The sequence below is a fragment of the Anopheles coustani genome, chromosome 3 (assembly GCF_943734705.1).
Source record: "Anopheles coustani chromosome 3, idAnoCousDA_361_x.2, whole genome shotgun sequence".
Lineage (NCBI taxonomy): Eukaryota > Metazoa > Arthropoda > Insecta > Diptera > Culicidae > Anopheles > Anopheles coustani.
The window spans coordinates 59,929,711-59,956,782 of NC_071288.1; the positions used below are offsets into that span (position 1 = coordinate 59,929,711).

A 27,072-nucleotide genomic window follows, 5' to 3' on the forward strand; every position below is an offset into this window, starting at 1 on the left:
AACTCGTATTAACCCATCACCGTCTAGGAATGGATTCAGCAACCGGAGTGACGAAGTTTTGCTGACGAGTTTGTTTTTCTGAAGTTGAGTTATCTCCTTGGCAAAGTATTCGGTTTGGACTAGCTTCACTAGCGCAATTTTTGCTCGTTGCAGTTCATCCACATGTAGGAAAGCAGAATTCCGGTTGGTTCGAATATGAGCGTTGTTGAAGAAGCGGAAGCAAAATCCGATTACTCTCAGCAGAGTCTGGTATGAGGAGTATCTGGTGAAGATGTCATTTGGCTGCGTTGTCTGCATAAGTAATACGACGTCCTTTTTCACTTCTAACTCTTCGTCAGTTAGATTGGAACAAGCAGGAGATGAGATAGGCCACGACGATTTTTCTTCTCGAAGCCATGACGGACCATATTTCCATACTTCGCTATGGACAAATATGTCGGCGGGAATTCCACGGGATATTAAATCGGCAGGGTTTTGCTTTCCGGACACGTGATGCCAGCAGGAAGCGTGGGTTGCACTCTGAATTTTGTTGACACGGTTAGCCACATATGTTTTCCATGTTCTTGGAGGGGCGTTGATCCATTGCAGAGTTACAGTTGAATCAGACCAAAAATATGCATTGTTGAAAGGCATATCCAAAGCACTGATTACCTTTTGATAGAGTCGAGAGGCAAGCAACGCAGCACAAAGTTCAAGCCGAGGAATCGTTACAGATTTTAATGGAGCTACTTTCGACTTGGCTGCAAGTAAGCTCACTTGGGTGATGCCGTCGGGGTCAGTTGAGCGGATATAGATGCATGCACCAAGCGCTGATTCTGATGCGTCTGCAAAACAATGTAGCTCAGCTTGATGGTATCCGGGCGTAAATGCGGAGCGTTCTATCGTGAAGGTGTTTAGGTATTCCAGTTTCTGGCAGAATTCATACCACTTGCTCTGTAGATTTTCGGGAACGTTATCATCCCAGCCAAGAGTCAGAAGCCAAAGATTCTGCATCAAAATCTTTGCTGTAATGATCACTGGAGCCAACAGTCCTAATGGGTCGTACAGTTGAGCTATTGATGATAGGATGCTACGCTTTGAATTCTGTTCCTGTTTGTTGTTCATGGATGCGGAAAATCGGAAGATATCGGCTTCTGGTTCCCATGTTATTCCTAAAGCTTTCACACTCTCATTGGGTTCGAATTGCATGGGTGATCTGGTACCTAACGCCTCAGGAGGTATCCCTTCCATTACTTCCAATGAATTTGAGCACCATTTTCGCATGCTAAATCCACCTTTGGCAAGTAGTTCGGTCATTTCCTTACGCAATTGCTTCGCTGATTCTACGGTATCTGCTCCAGCAAGAAGATCGTCGACGTAGATGTTTTTTCGAACGGCTTCACTTGCTCTCGGGTAAAGCTCACCCTCATCTTTCGTTAGTTCCAATAGTGTTCGCGTAGCAAGAAACGAAGATGGTGCCAATCCATAAGTAACGGTGGCCAATTCATAGGTTTGAATTGGTTTGGATTCATCGAAGCGCCACAAAATTCTCTGCAATGGCCGATCAGAAGGATGCATGCTGACTTGCCGATACATCTTCTCAATATCGCCTACCAGCGCAATCCGAAATTTGCGAAAACGAATTATCTGGGCGAGAAGTTCGTCTTGCACTACTGGTCCAATGAGCAAGGTATCGTTGAGGGAGTTACCGGAACTAGTTTTTGCAGAGCCGTCGAAAACAACTCGTACTTTGGTAGTAGTACTAGAGGATTTCACAACGGGGTGGTGTGGAAGGTAATACGCACCATGCTCGGATGAATTATTTTCAATGGCAGTCATGTGGCCCAACTGCAGATATTCGCTCATGAAGTTATGGTATTGTTCCTTAAGCTCAGGATCTTTTGTTAGGCGTTTTTCGAGCAGATGGAAACGTCGAATGGCAGCTGGCTTGGATTCACCCAAGAGTTGTTCATGCTCAGGATGTTTCGGCATACGGACGATGTATCGACCCGATGGGTCACGGGAGACGGTCTGCTGGTAATACTTTTCGCATTCGTTTTCTTCGTTGGTTAGTGCGTTGTCTTGCAGTTCTTCGATGTCCCAAAATCGTTGTAGCAGCTCATCGACGGTAGGAGCGATAGCTGCGGTGTGACATCTAACAGTCACCGGTGGATTAATATTCGGCATTGATCCTGCTACAATCCAGCCGAAGACACTTTCCACTAACACATTTCCTACTTCCGGAAGAGGATGGCGTCCTTCCATTAACAGGGAGTAGAAATGCTCCGCGCCAATTATGATGTCGATCTGGCCGGATTTGCTAAACTCTGGGTCCGCGAGAGGATAGCCTGGTGGTATGTGCCAATGGTGAATTGGGATGGTGGTAGTTGGTGTTTCACTGGCTACTTTCCTAAGTACCAGGAAAGTTATACTGCGCTTGTAGTTAGTTGTGCGGGACTGGATTTCAGCAGTAACCAGATGTTTGGCAGTTGTAGTGGTTTTATCAATGCCGGTAATGGCAATATTCGTTTTTTGCCTTGGAAGCCGCAGTAGTTGACACAACCGTTCACTGATGGCATTCGGTTGGGAGCCATTGTCCAACAATGCTCTTGCCATGTGAGGTTGGCCATACGCATCTCGTATTTGAATTACCACTGTAGATAGAAGAATATTTTTGGTAATACTTCCTTGCGCAGCGGTAGCCATCATTGTCGTTGATACACTTTCTGAAGATGGATTTGCTTCACTGTCGGGATGTAGCATAGAGTGATGCCTTTTTCCGCACTGCCGGCAGCTGTACTTCGATGTGCAATCACGGGTATAGTGAGCAGCTCCGAAACAGTTAAAACACAATTTGTTTTCCTTAATGACTTCGTTCCGGGCGATCGAGTTAAGGTTGGCAAAGCGCGGACAACGAATTAGCTGATGATGCTGGTTTGTACATACAGGGCATTTTGGTGGTTCCTTTGTAGCAGACACAGCCGGATGTGCACTCATCTTTGGTAGTATGGGTTTTTTACTTGTCTTTGGATCTGAACCTTTGGACATGGCGATCGTTTCTAGCACACGGGCTCGGCGTTGCAGAAAGACAAGCATGCCTGCAAATGTAGGTTCGCGGTCGCCTTGTGCTTCTTCCCATGCGGCTAACGAAGCTTCATCTAGCTTGGATCCTAGGAGCTCAACTAGGAACATGGAGCAGTTCTGTTGCACATTTTCTCCCAATTGTTCAAGAAGTTGGGTGTGACGCTGGAAAGCGTCCACGGTGGTTTGTATCGCCTCTACACTGCTGTTCGGCATTTTTGGGAAAGTAAGCAGCTCTCTTACGTGCTTCTTTTTCAACAGAGGTTTGTTGGAGTAGCGTCCCAACAAAGTATTCCAGGCTACCTTATAATTGGCTGCGGTAAGCGCTATCGGTTGAATAAGGCTAGCCGGTTCGCCTTTTAAAGACGCCCTCAGGTAGTGGAATTTTTGCACTTCGGAAATATCAGCCGACTGGTGGATCATAGACAAGAAGGTGTCATGGTATGTGATCCAGTCGCTATAGTTTCCGGTGAATTCCGGCAAGGAAATGGTAGGAAGCTTTATACGTGGATTTGAAGTTTCATCCTTGACTTCTTTTTTGGGGGCTATAGGCAACAATAGCTGTAGTTCGGCTATCAGCTGTAGGTATAGCTCCTCAGCTGATCCTCGAAGCTTGCGGTTCTCGGCATCTTGCTCAGGAGTTTCTGATAGCTCCTCCAAGGCATCTTGTGCTGTTTCAAAAACCAGCCAGGTTTTCTCCAAACGGTCTAGTCTCGGTTCGACTAGATGCTGTTGCTCTTCGTTGTAGTTGGTGACGAAGGCACGGGTTCTCTCTATATAGTCGAGGGCATTCTGCCGCTTCAACTCTCGAGCACGCTGGGTTGGTGACATGGTTTTTACTGCTCTCTGCACCTTTTGGAAGGATTACTGGGATGAGTCACTCACTGGACAGGATATTTCACAGGTGCTATCGTTCCGGTGGTGAGGAGATCACGGTCCGGATCAACTCGGAAACAGGTTTAGGTTGGAACGATAACGGAAGCGGGTCGGCGTGTGAGTGGCTCTGGTTGGTATCGGGTATCCTGGTCACGGCACCAAATGTTCCGTCAGGGTACGGACTCTTGGTGCGCCCCTACGTTGTGTTTTTATTTTTCCTCTTCTTCTTCTTCTTGTTCTTCACTTTTTCTTCACTTCTTCTTCACTTCTCCTTCTTTTTCTTCTTCTGCTTCTTCTGCTACTTCTTCGTGTCGGCCCGTTGTAGGATATAGCTGGTACAGCAGCGCCCTCCGTGGTCGGTTGCGGCACCACAGGATGCTAGGAAGAAGCTCCCTCCAACGTCTTCCTTGGAGCGGTGAAGGACTTTCCCCTCGCTGGTTACGCTTCTCTCTCTCACTCGCTTACTTACGGTGGGTCCCGCTCTGCTCCCGTTGCTGCTTGCAAGGATGCTGCACGTGTCGCAAAAGCCGAATCACAGGTGGCGACGTGATTCGGGTAAACGAATGTTTAGTTCTGAAAAGAACTGTTGCTTAGGGTCTGCTGGTTGCTATGGTCTTCCTTCCTTCTAGGTTCAGGTGGTCTTCCTTCCTTCTAGGTTGGTGGTTCAGGTGCAAGAGAGCGATTTCGCGGAAATCCACTCCTTTTATAGTCGCGGGCGGTGGTTAATTCGCGGGTAATAAAAAGCGCGGTTGATCCGGGTATAAAAAGGCGATTTCATACGTAGTGAGTGTCAGTTGGAGATGGCGATTCAATGAGAACGCACTAATTCGCCCTTTCGACCAAATGATAGTAGTTGGTCGAACAGTTGGTATATTCGATTTCTCACTGCTGATCTACAAAACACAATACAATAAGTCCTCACGAAACTAAACTGCTTAACTTCAATCACACTGATACTCCCTTGATCATTTACATGATTACTAAGGACCTAGGATATTCGCTACACTGTACATGGTATAAGTTTTCGCCATCGGTTTGATCGTGGGTCGTCTTTCGGTGGTTGTATCAATCTCATTGTGCGGAAGCATCCACACACGCTTTTTCCAATACAAAGCATGAGTGGATTGCCCCTCACAAGAAGACGATTGAATCGATTAAGCATTATTTGAATAAACCGTTGGTATATTCGATTTCTCACTGCTGATCTACAAAACACTAAACAATAAGTCCTCATGAAACTAAACTGCTTAACTTCAATCACACTGATACTCCCTTGATCATTTACATGATTACTAAGGACTTAGGATATTCGCTACACTGTACATCGTATAAGTTTTCGCCATCGGTTTGATCGTGGGTCGTCTTTCGGTGGTTGTATCAATCTCATTGTGCGGAAGCATCCACACACGCTTTTTCCAATACAAAGCATGAGTGGATTGCCCCTCACAAGAAGACGATTGAATCGATTAAGCATTATTTGAATTAACCGTTGGTATATTCGATTTCTCACTGCTGATCTACAAAACACTAAACAATAAGTCCTCATGAAACTAAATTGTTTAAGTTCAATCACACTGATACAACCTTCATCATTTACATGATTACCAAGGACCTAGGATATTCGCTACACTGTACATGGCATAAGTTTTCGCCATCGGTTTGATCGTAGGTCGTCTCTCGGTGGTTGTATCAATCTCATTGTGCGGAAGCATCCACACACGCTTTTTCCAATACAAAGCATGAGTAGATTGCCCCTCACAAGAAGACGATTGAATCGATCAAATATTTTTTGAATTAACCGTTGGTATATTCGATTTCTCACTGCTGATCTACAAAACACAAAACAATAAGTCCTCATGAAACTTAACTGCTTAACTTCAATCACACTGATAGTCCCTTGATCATTTACATGATTACTAAGGACCTAGGATATTCGCTACACTGTACATCGTATAAGTTTTCGCCATCGGTTTGATCGTGGGTCGTCTTTCGGTGGTTGTATCAATCTCATTGTGCGGAAGCATCCACACACGCTTTTTGCAATACAAAGCATGGGTGAATTGCCCCTCACAAGAAGACGATTTTATGGATTAAGTGTTGTTTGAATTAACCGTTGGTATATTCGATTTCTCACTTAATCTACAAAACACAATACAATAAGTCCTCACGAAACTAAACTGCTTAACTTCAATCACACTGATAGTCCCTTGATCATTTACATGATTACTAAGGACCTAGGATATTCGCTTCACTGTACATCGTATAAGTTTTCGCCATGGGTTTGATCGTGGGTCGTCTTTCGGTGGTTGTATCAATCTCATTGTGCGGAAGCATCCACACACGCTTTTTCCAATACAAAGCATGAGTAGATTGCCCCTCACAAGAAGACGATTGAATCGATCAAATATTATTTGAATTAACCGTTGGTATATTCGATTTCTCACTGCTGATCTACAAAACACAAAACAATAAGTCCTCATGAAACTTAACTGCTTAACTTCAATCACACTGATACTCCCTTGATCATTTACATGATTACTAAGGACTTAGGATATTCGCTACACTGTACATCCTATAAGTTTTCGCCATCGTTTTGATTGTGCGTCGTCTCTCGGTGGTTGTATCAATCTCATTGTGCGGAAGCATCCACACACGCTTTTTCCAATACAAAGCATGAGTGGATTGCCCCTCACAAGAAGACGATTGAATCGATCAAGTATTATTTGAATTACCCGTTGGTATATTCGATTTCTCACTGCTGATCTACAAAACACAAAACAATAAGTCCTCATGAAACTAAACTGCTTAACTTCAATCACACTGATACTCCCTTGATCATTTACATGATTACTAAGGACTTAGGATATTCGCTACACTGTACATCCTATAAGTTTTCGCCATCGTTTTGATTGTGCGTCGTCTTTCAGTGGTTGTATCAATCTCATTGTGCGGAAGCATCCACACACGCTTTTTCCAATACAAAGCATGGGTGAATTGCCCCTCACAAGAAGACGATTTTATGGATTAAGTGTTGTTTGAATTAACCGTTGGTATATTCGATTTCTCACTGCTGATCTACAAAACACAATACAATAAGTCCTCACGAAACTAAACTGCTTAACTTCAATCACACTGATAGTCCCTTGATCATTTACATGATTACTAAGGACCTAGGATATTCGCTACACTGTACATGGTATAAGTTTTCACCATCGGTTCGATCGTGGGTCGTCTTTCGGTGGTTGTATCAATCTCATTGTGCGGAAGCATCCACACACGCTTTTTCCAATACCAAGCATGGGTGCATTGCCCCTCACAAGAAGACGATTTTATGGATTAAGTGTTGTTTGAATTGACCGTTGGTATATTCGATTTCTCACTGCTGATCTACAAAACACAATACAATAAGTCCTCACGAAACTAAACTGCTTAACTTCAATCACACTGATACTTCCTTGATCATTTACATGATTACTAAGGACCTAGGATATTCGCTACACTGTACATGGTATAAGTTTTCGCCATCGGTTTGATCGTGGGTCGTCTTTCGGTGGTTGTATCAATCTCATTGTGCGGAAGCATCCACACACGCTTTTTCCAATACAAAGGATGGGTGAATTGCCCCTCACAAGAAGACGATTTTATGGATTAAGTGTTGTTTGAATTAACCGTTGGTATATTCGATTTCTCACTTAATCTACAAAACACAATACAATAAGTCCTCACGAAACTAAACTGCTTAACTTCAATCACACTGATAGTCCCTTGATCATTTACATGATTACTAAGGACCTAGGATATTCGCTACACTGTACATGGTATAAGTTTTCACCATCGGTTCGATCGTGGGTCGTCTTTCGGTGGTTGTATCAATCTCATTGTGCGGAAGCATCCACACACGCTTTTTCCAATACCAAGCATGGGTGCATTGCCCCTCACAAGAAGACGATTTTATGGATTAAGTGTTGTTTGAATTGACCGTTGGTATATTCGATTTCTCACTGCTGATCTACAAAACACAATACAATAAGTCCTCACGAAACTAAACTGCTTAACTTCAATCACACTGATACTTCCTTGATCATTTACATGATTACTAAGGACCTAGGATATTCGCTACACTGTACATGGTATAAGTTTTCGCCATCGGTTTGATCGTGGGTCGTCTTTCGGTGGTTGTATCAATCTCATTGTGCGGAAGCATCCACACACGCTTTTTCCAATACAAAGGATGGGTGAATTGCCCCTCACAAGAAGACGATTTTATGGATTAAGTGTTGTTTGAATTAACCGTTGGTATATTCGATTTCTCACTTAATCTACAAAACACAATACAATAAGTCCTCACGAAACTAAACTGCTTAACTTCAATCACACTGATAGTCCCTTGATCATTTACATGATTACTAAGGACCTAGGATATTCGCTACACTGTACATGGTATAAGTTTTCACCATCGGTTCGATCGTGGGTCGTCTTTCGGTGGTTGTATCAATCTCATTGTGCGGAAGCATCCACACACGCTTTTTCCAATACAAAGCATGGGTGAATTGCCCCTCACAAGAAGACGATTTTATGGATTAAGTGTAGTTTGAATTAACCGTTGGTATTTTCGATTTCTCACTGCTGATCTACAAAACACAATACAATAAGTCCTCACGAAACTAAACTGCTTAACTTCAATCACACTGATACTTCCTTGATCATTTACATGATTACTAAGGACCTAGGATATTCGCTACACTGTACATGGTATAAGTTTTCGCCATCGGTTTGATCGTGGGTCGTCTTTCGGTGGTTGTATCAATCTCATTGTGCGGAAGCATCCACACACGCTTTTTCCAATACAAAGGATGGGTGAATTGCCCCTCACAAGAAGACGATTTTATGGATTAAGTGTTGTTTGAATTAACCGTTGGTATATTCGATTTCTCACTTAATCTACAAAACACAATACAATAAGTCCTCACGAAACTAAACTGCTTAACTTCAATCACACTGATAGTCCCTTGATCATTTACATGATTACTAAGGACCTAGGATATTCGCTACACTGTACATGGTATAAGTTTTCGCCATCGGTTTGATCGTGGGTCGTCTTTCGGTGGTTGTATCAATCTCATTGTGCGGAAGCATCCACACACGCTTTTTCCAATACAAAGCATGGGTGGATTGCCCCTCACAAGCAGACGATTGAATCGATCAAGTATTATTTCAATTACCCGTTGGTATATTCGATTTCTCACTGCTGATCTACAAAGCACAAAACAATAAGTCCTCATGAAACTAAACTGCTTAACTTCAATCACACTGATACCTAGGATATTCGCTACACTGTACATGGTATAAGTTTTCACCATCGGTTCGATCGTGGGTCGTCTTTCGGTGGTTGTATCAATCTCATTGTGCGGAAGCATCCACACACGCTTTTTCCAATACCAAGCATGGGTGCATCGCCCCTCACAAGAAGACGATTTTTTGGATTAAGTGTTGTTTGAATTAACCGTTGGTATATTCGATTTCTCACTGCTGATCTACAAAACACAATACAATAAGTCCTCACGAAACTAAACTGCTTAACTTCAATCACACTGATACTCCCTTGATCATTTACATGATTACTAAGGACCTAGGATATTCGCTACACTGTACATCGTATAAGTTTTCGCCATCGGTTTGATCGTGGGTCGTCTTTCGGTGGTTGTATCAATCTCATTGTGCGGAAGCATCCACACACGCTTTTTCCAATACAAAGCATGAGTGGATTGCCCCTCACAAGAAGACGATTGAATCGATTAAGCATTATTTGAATTAACCGTTGGTATATTCGATTTCTCACTGCTGATCTACAAAACACAATACAATAAGTCCTCACGAAACTAAACTGCTTAACTTCAATCACACTGATACTCCCTTGATCATTTACATGATTACTAAGGACCTAGGATATTCGCTACACTGTACATCGTATAAGTTTTCGCCATCGTTTTGATTGTGCGTCGTCTTTCGGTGGTTGTATCAATCTCATTGTGCGGAGGCATCCACACACGCTTTTTCCAATACAAAGCATGAGTGGATTGCCCCTCACAAGAAGACGATTGAATCGATTAAGCATTATTTGAATTAACCGTTGGTATATTCGATTTCTCACTGCTGATCTACAAAACACAATACAATAAGTCCTCACGAAACTAAACTGCTTAACTTCAATCACACTGATACTCCCTTGATCATTTACATGATTACTAAGGACCTAGGATATTCGCTACACTGTACATCGTATAAGTTTTCGCCATCGGTTTGATCGTGGGTCGTCTTTCGGTGGTTGTATCAATCTCATTGTGCGGAAGCATCCACACACGCTTTTTCCAATACAAAGCATGAGTGGATTGCCCCTCACAAGAAGACGATTGAATCGATTAAGCATTATTTGAATTAACCGTTGGTATATTCGATTTCTCACTGCTGATCTACAAAACACAAAACAATAAGTCCTCATGAAACTAAACTGCTTAACTTCAATCACACTGATACTCCCTTGATCATTTACATGATTACTAAGGACCTAGGATATTCGCTACACTGTACATCGTATAAGTTTTCGCCATCGGTTTGATCGTGGGTCGTCTTTCGGTGGTTGTATCAATCTCATTGTGCGGAAGCATCCACACACGCTTTTTCCAATACAAAGCATGAGTGGATTGCCCCTCACAAGAAGACGATTGAATCGATTAAGCATTATTTGAATTAACCGTTGGTATATTCGATTTCTCACTGCTGATCTACAAAACACAATACAATAAGTCCTCACGAAACTAAACTGCTTAACTTCAATCACACTAATACCTAGGATATTCGCTACACTGTACATGGTATAAGTTTTCGCCATCGGTTTGATCGTAGGTCGTCTCTCGGTGGTTGTATCAATCTCATTGTGCGGAAGCATCCACACACGCTTTTTCCAATACAAAGCATGAGTAGATTGCCCCTCACAAGAAGACGATTGAATCGATCAAATATTTTTTGAATTAACCGTTGGTATATTCGATTTCTCACTGCTGATCTACAAAACACAAAACAATAAGTCCTCATGAAACTTAACTGCTTAACTTCAATCACACTGATAGTCCCTTGATCATTTACATGATTACTAAGGACCTAGGATATTCGCTACACTGTACATCGTATAAGTTTTCGCCATCGGTTTGATCGTGGGTCGTCTTTCGGTGGTTGTATCAATCTCATTGTGCGGAAGCATCCACACACGCTTTTTGCAATACAAAGCATGGGTGAATTGCCCCTCACAAGAAGACGATTTTATGGATTAAGTGTTGTTTGAATTAACCGTTGGTATATTCGATTTCTCACTTAATCTACAAAACACAATACAATAAGTCCTCACGAAACTAAACTGCTTAACTTCAATCACACTGATAGTCCCTTGATCATTTACATGATTACTAAGGACCTAGGATATTCGCTTCACTGTACATCGTATAAGTTTTCGCCATGGGTTTGATCGTGGGTCGTCTTTCGGTGGTTGTATCAATCTCATTGTGCGGAAGCATCCACACACGCTTTTTCCAATACAAAGCATGAGTAGATTGCCCCTCACAAGAAGACGATTGAATCGATCAAATATTTTTTGAATTAACCGTTGGTATATTCGATTTCTCACTGCTGATCTACAAAACACAAAACAATAAGTCCTCATGAAACTTAACTGCTTAACTTCAATCACACTGATACTCCCTTGATCATTTACATGATTACTAAGGACTTAGGATATTCGCTACACTGTACATCCTATAAGTTTTCGCCATCGTTTTGATTGTGCGTCGTCTCTCGGTGGTTGTATCAATCTCATTGTGCGGAAGCATCCACACACGCTTTTTCCAATACAAAGCATGAGTGGATTGCCCCTCACAAGAAGACGATTGAATCGATCAAGTATTATTTGAATTACCCGTTGGTATATTCGATTTCTCACTGCTGATCTACAAAACACAAAACAATAAGTCCTCATGAAACTAAACTGCTTAACTTCAATCACACTGATACTCCCTTGATCATTTACATGATTACTAAGGACCTAGGATATTCGCTACACTGTACATGGTATAAGTTTTCGCCATCGGTTTGATCGTGGGTCGTCTTTCGGTGGTTGTATCAATCTCATTGTGCGGAAGCATCCACACACGCTTTTTCCAATACAAAGCATGGGTGAATTGCCCCTCACAAGAAGACGATTTTATGGATTAAGTGTTGTTTGAATTAACCGTTGGTATATTCGTTTTCTCACTGCTGATCTACAAAACACAATACAATAAGTCCTCACGAAACTAAACTGCTTAACTTCAATCACACTGATACTCCCTTGATCATTTACATGATTACTAAGGACCTAGGATATTCGCTACACTTTACATGGTATAAGTTTTCGCCATCGGTTTGATCGTGGGTCGTCTTTCGGTGGTTGTATCAATCTCATTGTGCGGAAGCATCCACACACGCTTTTTCCAATACAAAGCATGGGTGAATTGCCCCTCACAAGAAGACGATTTTATGGATTAAGTGTTGTTTGAATTAACCGTTGGTATATTCGATTTCTCACTGCTGATCTACAAAACACAATACAATAAGTCCTCACGAAACTAAACTGCTTAACTTCAATAACACTGATACTCCCTTGATCATTTACATGATTACTAAGGACCTAGGATATTCGCTACACTGTACATCGTATAAGTTTTCGCCATCGTTTTGATTGTGCGTCGTCTTTCGGTGGTTGTATCAATCTCATTGTGCGGAAGCATCCACACACGCTTTTTCCAATACAAAGCATGGGTGGATTGCCCCTCACAAGCAGACGATTGAATCGATCAAGTATTATTTCAATTACCCGTTGGTATATTCGATTTCTCACTGCTGATCTACAAAGCACAAAACAATAAGTCCTCATGAAACTAAACTGCTTAACTTCAATCACACTGATACCTAGGATATTCGCTACACTGTACATGGTATAAGTTTTCGCCATCGATTTGATCGTAGGTCGTCTCTCGGTGGTTGTATCAATCTCATTGTGCGGAAGCATCCACACACGCTTTTTCCAATACAAAGCATGGGTGAATTGCCCCTCACAAGAAGACGATTTTATGGATTAAGTGTAGTTTGAATTAACCGTTGGTATTTTCGATTTCTCACTGCTGATCTACAAAACACAATACAATAAGTCCTCACGAAACTAAACTGCTTAACTTCAATCACACTGATAGTCCCTTGATCATTTACATGATTACTAAGGACTTAGGATATTCGCTACACTGTACATCCTATAAGTTTTCGCCATCGTTTTGATTGTGCGTCGTCTTTCAGTGGTTGTATCAATCTCATTGTGCGGAAGCATCCACACACGCTTTTTCCAATACAAAGCATGGGTGAATTGCCCCTCACAAGAAGACGATTTTATGGATTAAGTGTTGTTTGAATTAACCGTTGGTATATTCGATTTCTCACTGCTGATCTACAAAACACAATACAATAAGTCCTCACGAAACTAAACTGCTTAACTTCAATCACACTGATAGTCCCTTGATCATTTACATGATTACTAAGGACCTAGGATATTCGCTACACTGTACATGGTATAAGTTTTCGCCATCGGTTTGATCGTGGGTCGTCTTTCGGTGGTTGTATCAATCTCATTGTGCGGAAGCATCCACACACGCTTTTTCCAATACAAAGGATGGGTGAATTGCCCCTCACAAGAAGACGATTTTATGGATTAAGTGTTGTTTGAATTAACCGTTGGTATATTCGATTTCTCACTGCTGATCTACAAAACACAATACAATAAGTCCTCACGAAACTAAACTGCTTAACTTCAATCACACTGATAGTCCCTTGATCATTTACATGATTACTAAGGACCTAGGATATTCGCTACACTGTACATGGTATAAGTTTTCACCATCGGTTCGATCGTGGGTCGTCTTTCGGTGGTTGTATCAATCTCATTGTGCGGAAGCATCCACACAAGCTTTTTCCAATACAAAGCATGGGTGAATTGCCCCTCACAAGAAGACGATTTTATGGATTAAGTGTTGTTTGAATTAACCGTTGGTATATTCGATTTCTCACTGCTGATCTACAAAACACAATACAATAAGTCCTCACGAAACTAAACTGCTTAACTTCAATCACACTGATAGTCCCTTGATCATTTACATGATTACTAAGGACCTAGGATATTCGCTACACTGTACATGGTATAAGTTTTCGCCATCGGTTCGATCGTGGGTCGTCTTTCGGTGGTTGTATCAATCTCATTGTGCGGAAGCATCCACACACGCTTTTTCCAATACAAAGCATGGGTGAATTGCCCCTCACAAGAAGACGATTTTATGGATTAAGTGTTGTTTGAATTAACCGTTGGTATATTCGATTTCTCACTGCTGATCTACAAAACACAATACAATAAGTCCTCACGAAACTAAACTGCTTAACTTCAATCACACTGATAGTCCCTTGATCATTTACATGATTACTAAGGACTTAGGATATTCGCTACACTGTACATCCTATAAGTTTTCGCCATCGTTTTGATTGTGCGTCGTCTTTCAGTGGTTGTATCAATCTCATTGTGCGGAAGCATCCACACACGCTTTTTCCAATACAAAGCATGGGTGAATTGCCCCTCACAAGAAGACGATTTTATGGATTAAGTGTTGTTTGAATTAACCGTTGGTATATTCGATTTCTCACTGCTGATCTACAAAACACAATACAATAAGTCCTCACGAAACTAAACTGCTTAACTTCAATCACACTGATAGTCCCTTGATCATTTACATGATTACTAAGGACCTAGGATATTCGCTACACTGTACATGGTATAAGTTTTCACCATCGGTTCGATCGTGGGTCGTCTTTCGGTGGTTGTATCAATCTCATTGTGCGGAAGCATCCACACACGCTTTTTCCAATACAAAGCATGGGTGAATTGCCCCTCACAAGAAGACGATTTTATGGATTAAGTGTTGTTTGAATTAACCGTTGGTATATTCGATTTCTCACTGCTCATCTACAAAACAAAAAACAATAAGTCCTCATGAAACTAAACTGCTTAACTTCAATAACACTGATACTTCCTTGATCATTTACATGATTACTAAGGACCTAGGATATTCGCTACACTGTACATGGTATAAGTTTTCGCCATCGGTTTGATCGTGGGTCGTCTTTCGGTGGTTGTATCAATCTCATTGTGCGGAAGCATCCACACACGCTTTTTCCAATACAAAGCATGGGTGAATTGCCCCTCACAAGAAGACGATTTTATGGATTAAGTGTAGTTTGAATTAACCGTTGGTATTTTCGATTTCTCACTGCTGATCTACAAAACACAATACAATAAGTCCTCACGAAACTAAACTGCTTAACTTCAATCACACTGATAGTCCCTTGATCATTTACATGATTACTAAGGACTTAGGATATTCGCTACACTGTACATCCTATAAGTTTTCGCCATCGTTTTGATTGTGCGTCGTCTTTCAGTGGTTGTATCAATCTCATTGTGCGGAAGCATCCACACACGCTTTTTCCAATACAAAGCATGGGTGAATTGCCCCTCACAAGAAGACGATTTTATGGATTAAGTGTTGTTTGAATTAACCGTTGGTATATTCGATTTCTCACTGCTGATCTACAAAACACAATACAATAAGTCCTCACGAAACTAAACTGCTTAACTTCAATCACACTGATAGTCCCTTGATCATTTACATGATTACTAAGGACCTAGGATATTCGCTACACTGTACATGGTATAAGTTTTCACCATCGGTTCGATCGTGGGTCGTCTTTCGGTGGTTGTATCAATCTCATTGTGCGGAAGCATCCACACACGCTTTTTCCAATACCAAGCATGGGTGCATTGCCCCTCACAAGAAGACGATTTTATGGATTAAGTGTTGTTTGAATTGACCGTTGGTATATTCGATTTCTCACTGCTGATCTACAAAACACAATACAATAAGTCCTCACGAAACTAAACTGCTTAACTTCAATCACACTGATACTTCCTTGATCATTTACATGATTACTAAGGACCTAGGATATTCGCTACACTGTACATGGTATAAGTTTTCGCCATCGGTTTGATCGTGGGTCGTCTTTCGGTGGTTGTATCAATCTCATTGTGCGGAAGCATCCACACACGCTTTTTCCAATACAAAGCATGGGTGAATTGCCCCTCACAAGAAGACGATTTTATGGATTAAGTGTTGTTTGAATTAACCGTTGGTATATTCGATTTCTCACTGCTGATCTACAAAACACAATACAATAAGTCCTCACGAAACTAAACTGCTTAACTTCAATCACACTGATAGTCCCTTGATCATTTACATGATTACTAAGGACCTAGGATATTCGCTACACTGTACATGGTATAAGTTTTCACCATCGGTTCGATCGTGGGTCGTCTTTCGGTGGTTGTATCAATCTCATTGTGCGGAAGCATCCACACACGCTTTTTCCAATACCAAGCATGGGTGCATTGCCCCTCACAAGAAGACGATTTTATGGATTAAGTGTTGTTTGAATTGACCGTTGGTATATTCGATTTCTCACTGCTGATCTACAAAACACAATACAATAAGTCCTCACGAAACTAAACTGCTTAACTTCAATCACACTGATACTTCCTTGATCATTTACATGATTACTAAGGACCTAGGATATTCGCTACACTGTACATGGTATAAATTTTCACCATCGGTTCGATCGTGGGTCGTCTTTCGGTGGTTGTATCAATCTCATTGTGCGGAAGCATCCACACACGCTTTTTCCAATACCAAGCATGGGTGCATTGCCCCTCACAAGAAGACGATTTTATGGATTAAGTGTTGTTTGAATTGACCGTTGGTATATTCGATTTCTCACTGCTGATCTACAAAACACAATACAATAAGTCCTCACGAAACTAAACTGCTTAACTTCAATCACACTGATAGTCCCTTGATCATTTACATGATTACTAAGGACCTAGGATATTCGCTACACTGTACATGGTATAAGTTTTCACCATCGGTTCGATCGTGGGTCGTCTTTCGGTGGTTGTATCAATCTCATTGTGCGGAAGCATCCACACACGCTTTTTCCAATACAAAGCATGGGTGGATTGCCCCTCACAAGCAGACGATTGAATCGATCAAGTATTATTTCAATTACCCGTTGGTATATTCGATTTCTCACTGCTGATCTACAAAGCACAAAACAATAAGTCCTCATGAAACTAAACTGCTTAACTTCAATCACACTGATACCTAGGATATTCGCTACACTGTACATGGTATAAGTTTTCACCATCGGTTCGATCGTGGGTCGTCTTTCGGTGGTTGTATCAATCTCATTGTGCGGAAGCATCCACACACGCTTTTTCCAATACCAAGCATGGGTGCATCGCCCCTCACAAGAAGACGATTTTTTGGATTAAGTGTTGTTTGAATTAACCGTTGGTATATTCGATTTCTCACTGCTGATCTACAAAACACAATACAATAAGTCCTCACGAAACTAAACTGCTTAACTTCAATCACACTGATACTCCCTTGATCATTTACATGATTACTAAGGACCTAGGATATTCGCTACACTGTACATCGTATAAGTTTTCGCCATCGGTTTGATCGTGGGTCGTCTTTCGGTGGTTGTATCAATCTCATTGTGCGGAAGCATCCACACACGCTTTTTCCAATACAAAGCATGAGTGGATTGCCCCTCACAAGAAGACGATTGAATCGATTAAGCATTATTTGAATTAACCGTTGGTATATTCGATTTCTCACTGCTGATCTACAAAACACAATACAATAAGTCCTCACGAAACTAAACTGCTTAACTTCAATCACACTGATACTCCCTTGATCATTTACATGATTACTAAGGACCTAGGATATTCGCTACACTGTACATCGTATAAGTTTTCGCCATCGTTTTGATTGTGCGTCGTCTTTCGGTGGTTGTATCAATCTCATTGTGCGGAGGCATCCACACACGCTTTTTCCAATACAAAGCATGAGTGGATTGCCCCTCACAAGAAGACGATTAAATCGATCAAGTATTATTTCAATTACCCGTTTGTATATTCGATTTCTCACTGCTGATCTACAAAACACAAAACAATAAGTCCTCATGAAACTAAACTGCTTAACTTCAATCACACTGATACTCCCTTGATCATTTACATGATTACTAAGGACCTAGGATATTCGCTACACTGTACATCGTATAAGTTTTCGCCATCGGTTTGATCGTGGGTCGTCTTTCGGTGGTTGTATCAATCTCATTGTGCGGAAGCATCCACACACGCTTTTTCCAATACAAAGCATGAGTGGATTGCCCCTCACAAGAAGACGATTGAATCGATTAAGCATTATTTGAATTAACCGTTGGTATATTCGATTTCTCACTGCTGATCTACAAAACACAATACAATAAGTCCTCACGAAACTAAACTGCTTAACTTCAATCACACTGATACCTAGGATATTCGCTTCACTGTACATCGTATAAGTTTTCGCCATGGGTTTGATCGTGGGTCGTCTTTCGGTGGTTGTATCAATCTCATTGTGCGGAAGCATCCACACACGCTTTTTCCAATACAAAGCATGGGTGGATTGCCCCTCACAAGCAGACGATTGAATCGATCAAGTATTATTTCAATTACCCGTTGGTATATTCGATTTCTCACTGCTGATCTACAAAACACAATACAATAAGTCCTCATGAAACTAAACTGCTTAACTTCAATCACACTGATACCTAGGATATTCGCTACACTGTACATGGTATAAGTTTTCACCATCGGTTCGATCGTGGGTCGTCTTTCGGTGGTTGTATCAATCTCATTGTGCGGAAGCATCCACACACGCTTTTTCCAATACCAAGCATGGGTGCATCGCCCCTCACAAGAAGACGATTTTTTGGATTAAGTGTTGTTTGAATTAACCGTTGGTATATTCGATTTCTCACTGCTGATCTACAAAACACAATACAATAAGTCCTCACGAAACTAAACTGCTTAACTTCAATCACACTGATACTCCCTTGATCATTTACATGATTACTAAGGACCTAGGATATTCGCTACACTGTACATCGTATAAGTTTTCGCCATCGGTTTGATCGTGGGTCGTCTTTCGGTGGTTGTATCAATCTCATTGTGCGGAAGCATCCACACACGCTTTTTCCAATACAAAGCATGAGTGGATTGCCCCTCACAAGAAGACGATTGAATCGATTAAGCATTATTTGAATTAACCGTTGGTATATTCGATTTCTCACTGCTGATCTACAAAACACAATACAATAAGTCCTCACGAAACTAAACTGCTTAACTTCAATCACACTGATACTCCCTTGATCATTTACATGATTACTAAGGACCTAGGATATTCGCTACACTGTACATCGTATAAGTTTTCGCCATCGTTTTGATTGTGCGTCGTCTTTCGGTGGTTGTATCAATCTCATTGTGCGGAGGCATCCACACACGCTTTTTCCAATACAAAGCATGAGTGGATTGCCCCTCACAAGAAGACGATTAAATCGATCAAGTATTATTTCAATTACCCGTTTGTATATTCGATTTCTCACTGCTGATCTACAAAACACAAAACAATAAGTCCTCATGAAACTAAACTGCTTAACTTCAATCACACTGATACTCCCTTGATCATTTACATGATTACTAAGGACCTAGGATATTCGCTACACTGTACATCGTATAAGTTTTCGCCATCGGTTTGATCGTGGGTCGTCTTTCGGTGGTTGTATCAATCTCATTGTGCGGAAGCATCCACACACGCTTTTTCCAATACAAAGCATGAGTGGATTGCCCCTCACAAGAAGACGATTGAATCGATTAAGCATTATTTGAATTAACCGTTGGTATATTCGATTTCTCACTGCTGATCTACAAAACACAATACAATAAGTCCTCACGAAACTAAACTGCTTAACTTCAATCACACTGATACCTAGGATATTCGCTACACTGTACATGGTATAAGTTTTCGCCATCGGTTTGATCGTAGGTCGTCTCTCGGTGGTTGTATCAATCTCATTGTGCGGAAGCATCCACACACGCTTTTTCCAATACAAAGCATGAGTAGATTGCCCCTCACAAGAAGACGATTGAATCGATCAAATATTTTTTGAATTAACCGTTGGTATATTCGATTTCTCACTGCTGATCTACAAAACACAAAACAATAAGTCCTCATGAAACTTAACTGCTTAACTTCAATCACACTGATAGTCCCTTGATCATTTACATGATTACTAAGGACCTAGGATATTCGCTACACTGTACATCGTATAAGTTTTCGCCATCGGTTTGATCGTGGGTCGTCTTTCGGTGGTTGTATCAATCTCATTGTGCGGAAGCATCCACACACGCTTTTTGCAATACAAAGCATGGGTGAATTGCCCCTCACAAGAAGACGATTTTATGGATTAAGTGTTGTTTGAATTAACCGTTGGTATATTCGATTTCTCACTTAATCTACAAAACACAATACAATAAGTCCTCACGAAACTAAACTGCTTAACTTCAATCACACTGATAGTCCCTTGATCATTTACATGATTACTAAGGACCTAGGATATTCGCTTCACTGTACATCGTATAAGTTTTCGCCATGGGTTTGATCGTGGGTCGTCTTTCGGTGGTTGTATCAATCTCATTGTGCGGAAGCATCCACACACGCTTTTTCCAATACAAAGCATGAGTAGATTGCCCCTCACAAGAAGACGATTGAATCGATCAAATATTTTTTGAATTAACCGTTGGTATATTCGATTTCTCACTGCTGATCTACAAAACACAAAACAATAAGTCCTCATGAAACTTAACTGCTTAACTTCAATCACACTGATACTCCCTTGATCATTTACATGATTACTAAGGACTTAGGATATTCGCTACACTGTACATCCTATAAGTTTTCGCCATCGTTTTGATTGTGCGTCGTCTCTCGGTGGTTGTATCAATCTCATTGTGCGGAAGCATCCACACACGCTTTTTCCAATACAAAGCATGAGTGGATTGCCCCTCACAAGAAGACGATTGAATCGATCAAGTATTATTTGAATTACCCGTTGGTATATTCGATTTCTCACTGCTGATCTACAAAACACAAAACAATAAGTCCTCATGAAACTAAACTGCTTAACTTCAATCACACTGATACTCCCTTGATCATTTACATGATTACTAAGGACCTAGGATATTCGCTACACTGTACATCGTATAAGTTTTCGCCATCGGTTTGATCGTGGGTCGTCTTTCGGTGGTTGTATCAATCTCATTGTGCGGAAGCATCCACACACGCTTTTTCCAATACAAAGCATGAGTGGATTGCCCCTCACAAGAAGACGATTGAATCGATCAAGTATTATTTGAATTGACCGTTGGTATACTCGATTTCTCACTGCTGATCTGCAAAACACAAAACAATAAGTCCACATGAAACTAAACTGCTTAACTTCAATCACACTGATATTCCCTTGATCATTTACATGATTACTAAGGACCTAGGATATTCGCTACACTGTACATCGTATAAGTTTTCGCCATCGTTTTGATCGTGCGTCGTCTTTCGGTGGTTGTATCAATCTCATTGTGCGGAGGCATCCACACACGCTTTTTCCAATACAAAGCATGGGTGGATTGCCCCTCACAAGAAGACGATTGAATCGATCAAGTATTATTTCAATTACCCGTTGGTATATTCGATTTCTCACTGCTGATCTACAAAACACAAAACAATAAGTCCACATGAAACTAAACTGCTTAACTTCAATCACACTGATACTCCCTTGATCATTTACATGATTACTAAGGACCTAGGATATTCGCTACACTGTACATCGTATAAGTTTTCGCCATCGGTTTGATCGTGGGTCGTCTTTCGGTGGTTGTATCAATCTCATTGTGCGGAAGCATCCACACACGCTTTTTCCAATACAAAGCATGAGTGGATTGCCCCTCACAAGAAGACGATTGAATCGATCAAGTATTATTTGAATTGACCGTTGGTATACTCGATTTCTCACTGCTGATCTGCAAAACACAAAACAATAAGTCCACATGAAACTAAACTGCTTAACTTCAATCACACTGATATTCCCTTGATCATTTACATGATTACTAAGGACCTAGGATATTCGCTACACTGTACATCGTATAAGTTTTCGCCATCGTTTTGATCGTGCGTCGTCTTTCGGTGGTTGTATCAATCTCATTGTGCGGAGGCATCCACACACGCTTTTTCCAATACAAAGCATGGGTGGATTGCCCCTCACAAGAAGACGATTAAATCGATCAAGTATTATTTCAATTACCCGTTGGTATATTCGATTTCTCACTGCTGATCTACAAAACACAAAACAATAAGTCCTCATGAAACTAAACTGCTTAACTTCAATCACACTGATACTCCCTTGATCATTTACATGATTACTAAGGACCTAGGATATTCGCTACACTGTACATCGTATAAGTTTTCGCCATCGGTTTGATCGTGGGTCGTCTTTCGGTGGTTGTATCAATCTCATTGTGCGGAAGCATCCACACACGCTTTTTCCAATACAAAGCATGAGTGGATTGCCCCTCACAAGAAGACGATTGAATCGATCAAGTATTATTTGAATTGACCGTTGGTATACTCGATTTCTCACTGCTGATCTGCAAAACACAAAACAATAAGTCCACATGAAACTAAACTGCTTAACTTCAATCACACTGATATTCCCTTGATCATTTACATGATTACTAAGGACCTAGGATATTCGCTACACTGTACATCGTATAAGTTTTCGCCATCGTTTTGATCGTGCGTCGTCTTTCGGTGGTTGTATCAATCTCATTGTGCGGAGGCATCCACACACGCTTTTTCCAATACAAAGCATGGGTGGATTGCCCCTCACAAGAAGACGATTAAATCGATCAAGTATTATTTCAATTACCCGTTGGTATATTCGATTTCTCACTGCTGATCTACAAAACACAAAACAATAAGTCCTCATGAAACTAAACTGCTTAACTTCAATCACACTGATACTCCCTTGATCATTTACATGATTACTAAGGACTTAGGATATTCGCTACACTGTACATCGTATAAATTTTCGCCATCGTTTTGATCGTGCGTCGTCTTTTGGTGGTTGTATCAATCTCATTGTGCGGAAGCATCCACACACGCTTTTTCCAATACAAAGCATGGGTGGATTGCCCCTCACAAGAAGACGATTGAATCGATCAAGTATTATTTGAATTGACCGTTGGTATACTCGATTTCTCACTGCTGATCTACAAAACACAAAACAATAAGTCCTCATGAAACTAAACTGCTTAACTTCAATCACACTGATAGTCCCTTGATCATTTACATGATTACTAAGGACCTAGGATATTCGCTACATTATACATGGTATAAGTTTTCGCCATCGTTTTGATTGTGCGTCGTCTTTCGGTGGTTGTATCAATCTCATTGTGCGGAAGCATCCACACACGCTTTTTCCAATACAAAGCATGGGTGGATTGCCCCTCACAAGAAGACGATTTTATGGATTAAGTGTTGTTTGAATTGACCGTTGGTATATTCGATTTCTCACTGCTGATCTACAAAACACAAAACAATAAGTCCTCATGAAACTTAACTGCTTAACTCCAATCACACTGATACTCCCTTGATCATTTACATGATTACTAAGGACCTAGGATATTCGCTACATTATACATGGTATAAGTTTTCGCCATCGTTTTGATTGTGCGTCGTCTTTCGGTGGTTGTATCAATCTCATTGTGCGGAAGCATCCACACACGCTTTTTCCAATACAAAGCATGGGTGGATTGCCCCTCACAAGAAGACGATTAAATCGATCAAGTATTATTTCAATTACCCGTTGGTATATTCGATTTCTCACTGCTGATCTACAAAACACAAAACAATAAGTCACCAACAAACAAAACTTTCCTAACTTTACGAGATCACCAGTATATCAGTGATGTTGTACAACTACACTTGGCCGGTATCACAACCGTTTGCTTACCACATGTTCACTCTAGCCTACACGTTTTTACATCTATGTTTGTACTTCATCAAGCCAAAAACCGACGACAAATGGAGACTATGCAGTAACTTCAGGACCTTGAAAGCCCTACTCGCTACATCGTTTCAGATATTAAAGTTGCTTCTACAATCGTCACTTCTACAACTCTTGCACTTCTAACTTATCTTCATCTCCGTCTTCTTACAAAAGGCCTACCACCAAATCAATGCTAGTCGCGACAATAGGTGTGGCTCTAATAACTATCACTAAATGTCCGCGAAACACTTCCATGTACAAAGACTTTCAAACACAGAATGACCAGTCTCAAATGACGAACACCAAAGAACCGCTTCAACGTGTACAAACTGAGATAGTAAAGACGATCGCTCTCCGAGGCTCCACACATCTTATCGAGAGAGAATCTTCAGTGGTATAGTGAGACTGCGGAAAACTCGCTACTCGATCTTGTCGATCTGCGATGAGGAAAAACCTTACTTGAATAACCAACTGAGAAGGATGTACTGCAATCTGTGAGAGAAAATCCTTAAGGTTCTCTCGAATGAACGATGTCTCCCTAACACAAATTCATGAACTGTTGATGAACATGATCGATTCAAATTGTTCTACAGTTGTTCTCTCTTTCCTGCTAGGGGTGCCAAAGCCGACGTGAACAGTATTCAAACTTTTTCACTAATTCAATTTCTTGGCTGTTACTTTTTTGACAACAAAGGTTCGTGTTATACGTAGCAATTATTCATGTTTTCGTGTATTCTTGAATTTTAATTGATAAAACTAATCACGAAAGCGAAGTTTTGACCACATTTGTATGAATATAATAAAGTACAACCAGTGCAAAGTGCCAAAACGTTTACGCAAAACCATGGCTCGAAACCACATCAATTCATTTCTATTTGTTTTTCTGTTGTTGCTCCCGTCCATGGCCAATCATAAAATTAACTGTGGCTGGGTCTAACCAACTCGTGAAAAGAACGTCTTATTTACTCATATGAATACTTCCAGAAAACCCTATGGAAAATATTTTACGACTTGAACCAAACGAGGTGTAGCACAGTACCACTTGCCCTTAGAAAGGATACCATTGGATCGTGGGTTTCATTCATCTTGAAATGTTGGTTGGAAAAATGCTAACAGACTCACAGATTTTTACTGCCCAATTTGTCACACTCGTCGGATGCATACATACACTCGTGATGCAGTGGAATGGTGTTGGTTCTTTGGGAAAGAACAGATACACGTAAGAACAATTGGAGTTTTGTTTTATTTTCCACCGACTATGGTACTTATATGGGTCTTATTGAAATGGATCAATGCTTTCACGTTTGATCACATCCTTAAAATTTTTGTTCGTGTCATTGACCTGATTGGAATTTTTGAATTACAAACTTTTTAAATATCAAACAAAACCATTGTAGGATCCTTCACTTGCGATATTGAATTCTGTAAATACCGATGACACGACTGGTTGATATCGAATAGACGAAGGGTACATGAAATGTGCCCCCTACGACGCGATGCAACACATACAAAGCAATATGTCAACTAGGATGTTGAGTCATAAAGTGCCATAAGATACTACTCAAAAACTAAAAGGTATTCTATTTGCAAAACTGCGTTGTGATCTTACACCGAGGATGTTTGTGGTAGTGACTGCTTCTATCTAGCAAGTTGGATTTCATATAGCTCTGATGTGTTTGTAAATCTCACAAATGGTCTCCGTACAAAATGGAACAGGAAGCGCCCAAGACTTAGCAAACGGAATGGGGGGACAAACGTGTCGTTAATCGGGGTGGAAGGGAAATGCTTCCAATTTCAGCTACAGTTGCTAGCAGCCCTGTTCCAGCTCTGTCTAAAATAGGTTTCAATATATGCAGAATATACAAACTATCGTTTTCATTGTAAGAAAGCAATGTGTTAGTCTCTAAATCTACATGAAAAATTCATGCTTGAGTTTAGTAAGATTTTCGAACGGAAGTCTTTTACGATCGAGTGCATCACAAATAATAGCATACGATTGCCAAGGAGTATTTCGTTTGCATCATAAAGGATTCCATTGACTGCATCAAAAAATAAGTTTCCGTGTTCATGGTAAAAGTAGCCCATCGGAAAACGGATCGAAGAAGAAAGATGTAAAATGAAAGCTACAAAACATATCATAAAAGCAACACGCCAAACGCACTGTTTTCCATCGTGTTCCATTCAATGGGGTTCTTATCCCTGGCCTCGTGCTAGGGATCGCTCTATGGATGGTTAAAGTAAGCTCCTAAAAGTTGATCTTAATTCTTAACATATTCATCATACATATAATCTTATTGGTCCAAATTTTCAATCATGCTTTAGAATTTGATCGTACCAACATTAAAAAAAACGTCTCACCATCAAAACATAAAACAATAAGTCAACAATATAAAAAACCTGCCCTACCTTACGTGATCACCACCACAACACTAATACTCTGTAGAAAATGTACATAATTAATAAGGACTTAGGATATTCGCTATACTATACATCGGTTTGATCGTGCGTCGCCTTTAGGAAATTATATCATCGTGCGGAAGCATCCACACAATCTTTTCCAATACAAAGCATGAGTGGATTGCCCCTCACAAGAAAACGATTGAATGGATCAAGTATTATTTGAATTAACCGTTTGTATATTCGATTCCCACTGCTGATCTACAAAACACAAAACAATAAGTCACCAACAAACAAAACCTTCCTAACTTTACGAGATCACAAGTATATCAATGATGTTGTACAACTACACTTGGCCGGTATCACAACCGTTTGCTTTCCACATGTTCACTCTAGCCTACACGTTTTTACATCTATGTTTGTACTTCATCAAGCCAAAAACCGACGACAAATGGAGACTATGCAGTAACTTCAGGACCTTGAAAGCCCTACTCGCTACATCGTTTCAGATATTAAAGTTGCTTCTACAATCGTCACTTCTACAACTCTTGCACTTCTAAGTTATCTTCATCTCCG

General features: G+C 40.8%; 1 protein-coding gene across 1 annotated transcript; it reads right to left on the reverse strand.

Moving 5' to 3' along the window:
- Window positions 1-752: 752 nt before the first annotated feature.
- Window positions 753-3,891, reverse strand: LOC131264128 (uncharacterized). The gene is made up of 2 exons (XM_058266420.1): window positions 1,729-3,891; window positions 753-878 (listed from the first exon to the last, which is right to left on the reverse strand). The coding sequence occupies exons 1-2, from the start codon at window positions 3,889-3,891 to the stop codon at window positions 753-755; spliced, it is 2,289 nt and encodes a 762-aa protein (XP_058122403.1).
- Window positions 3,892-27,072: the final 23,181 nt, after the last annotated feature.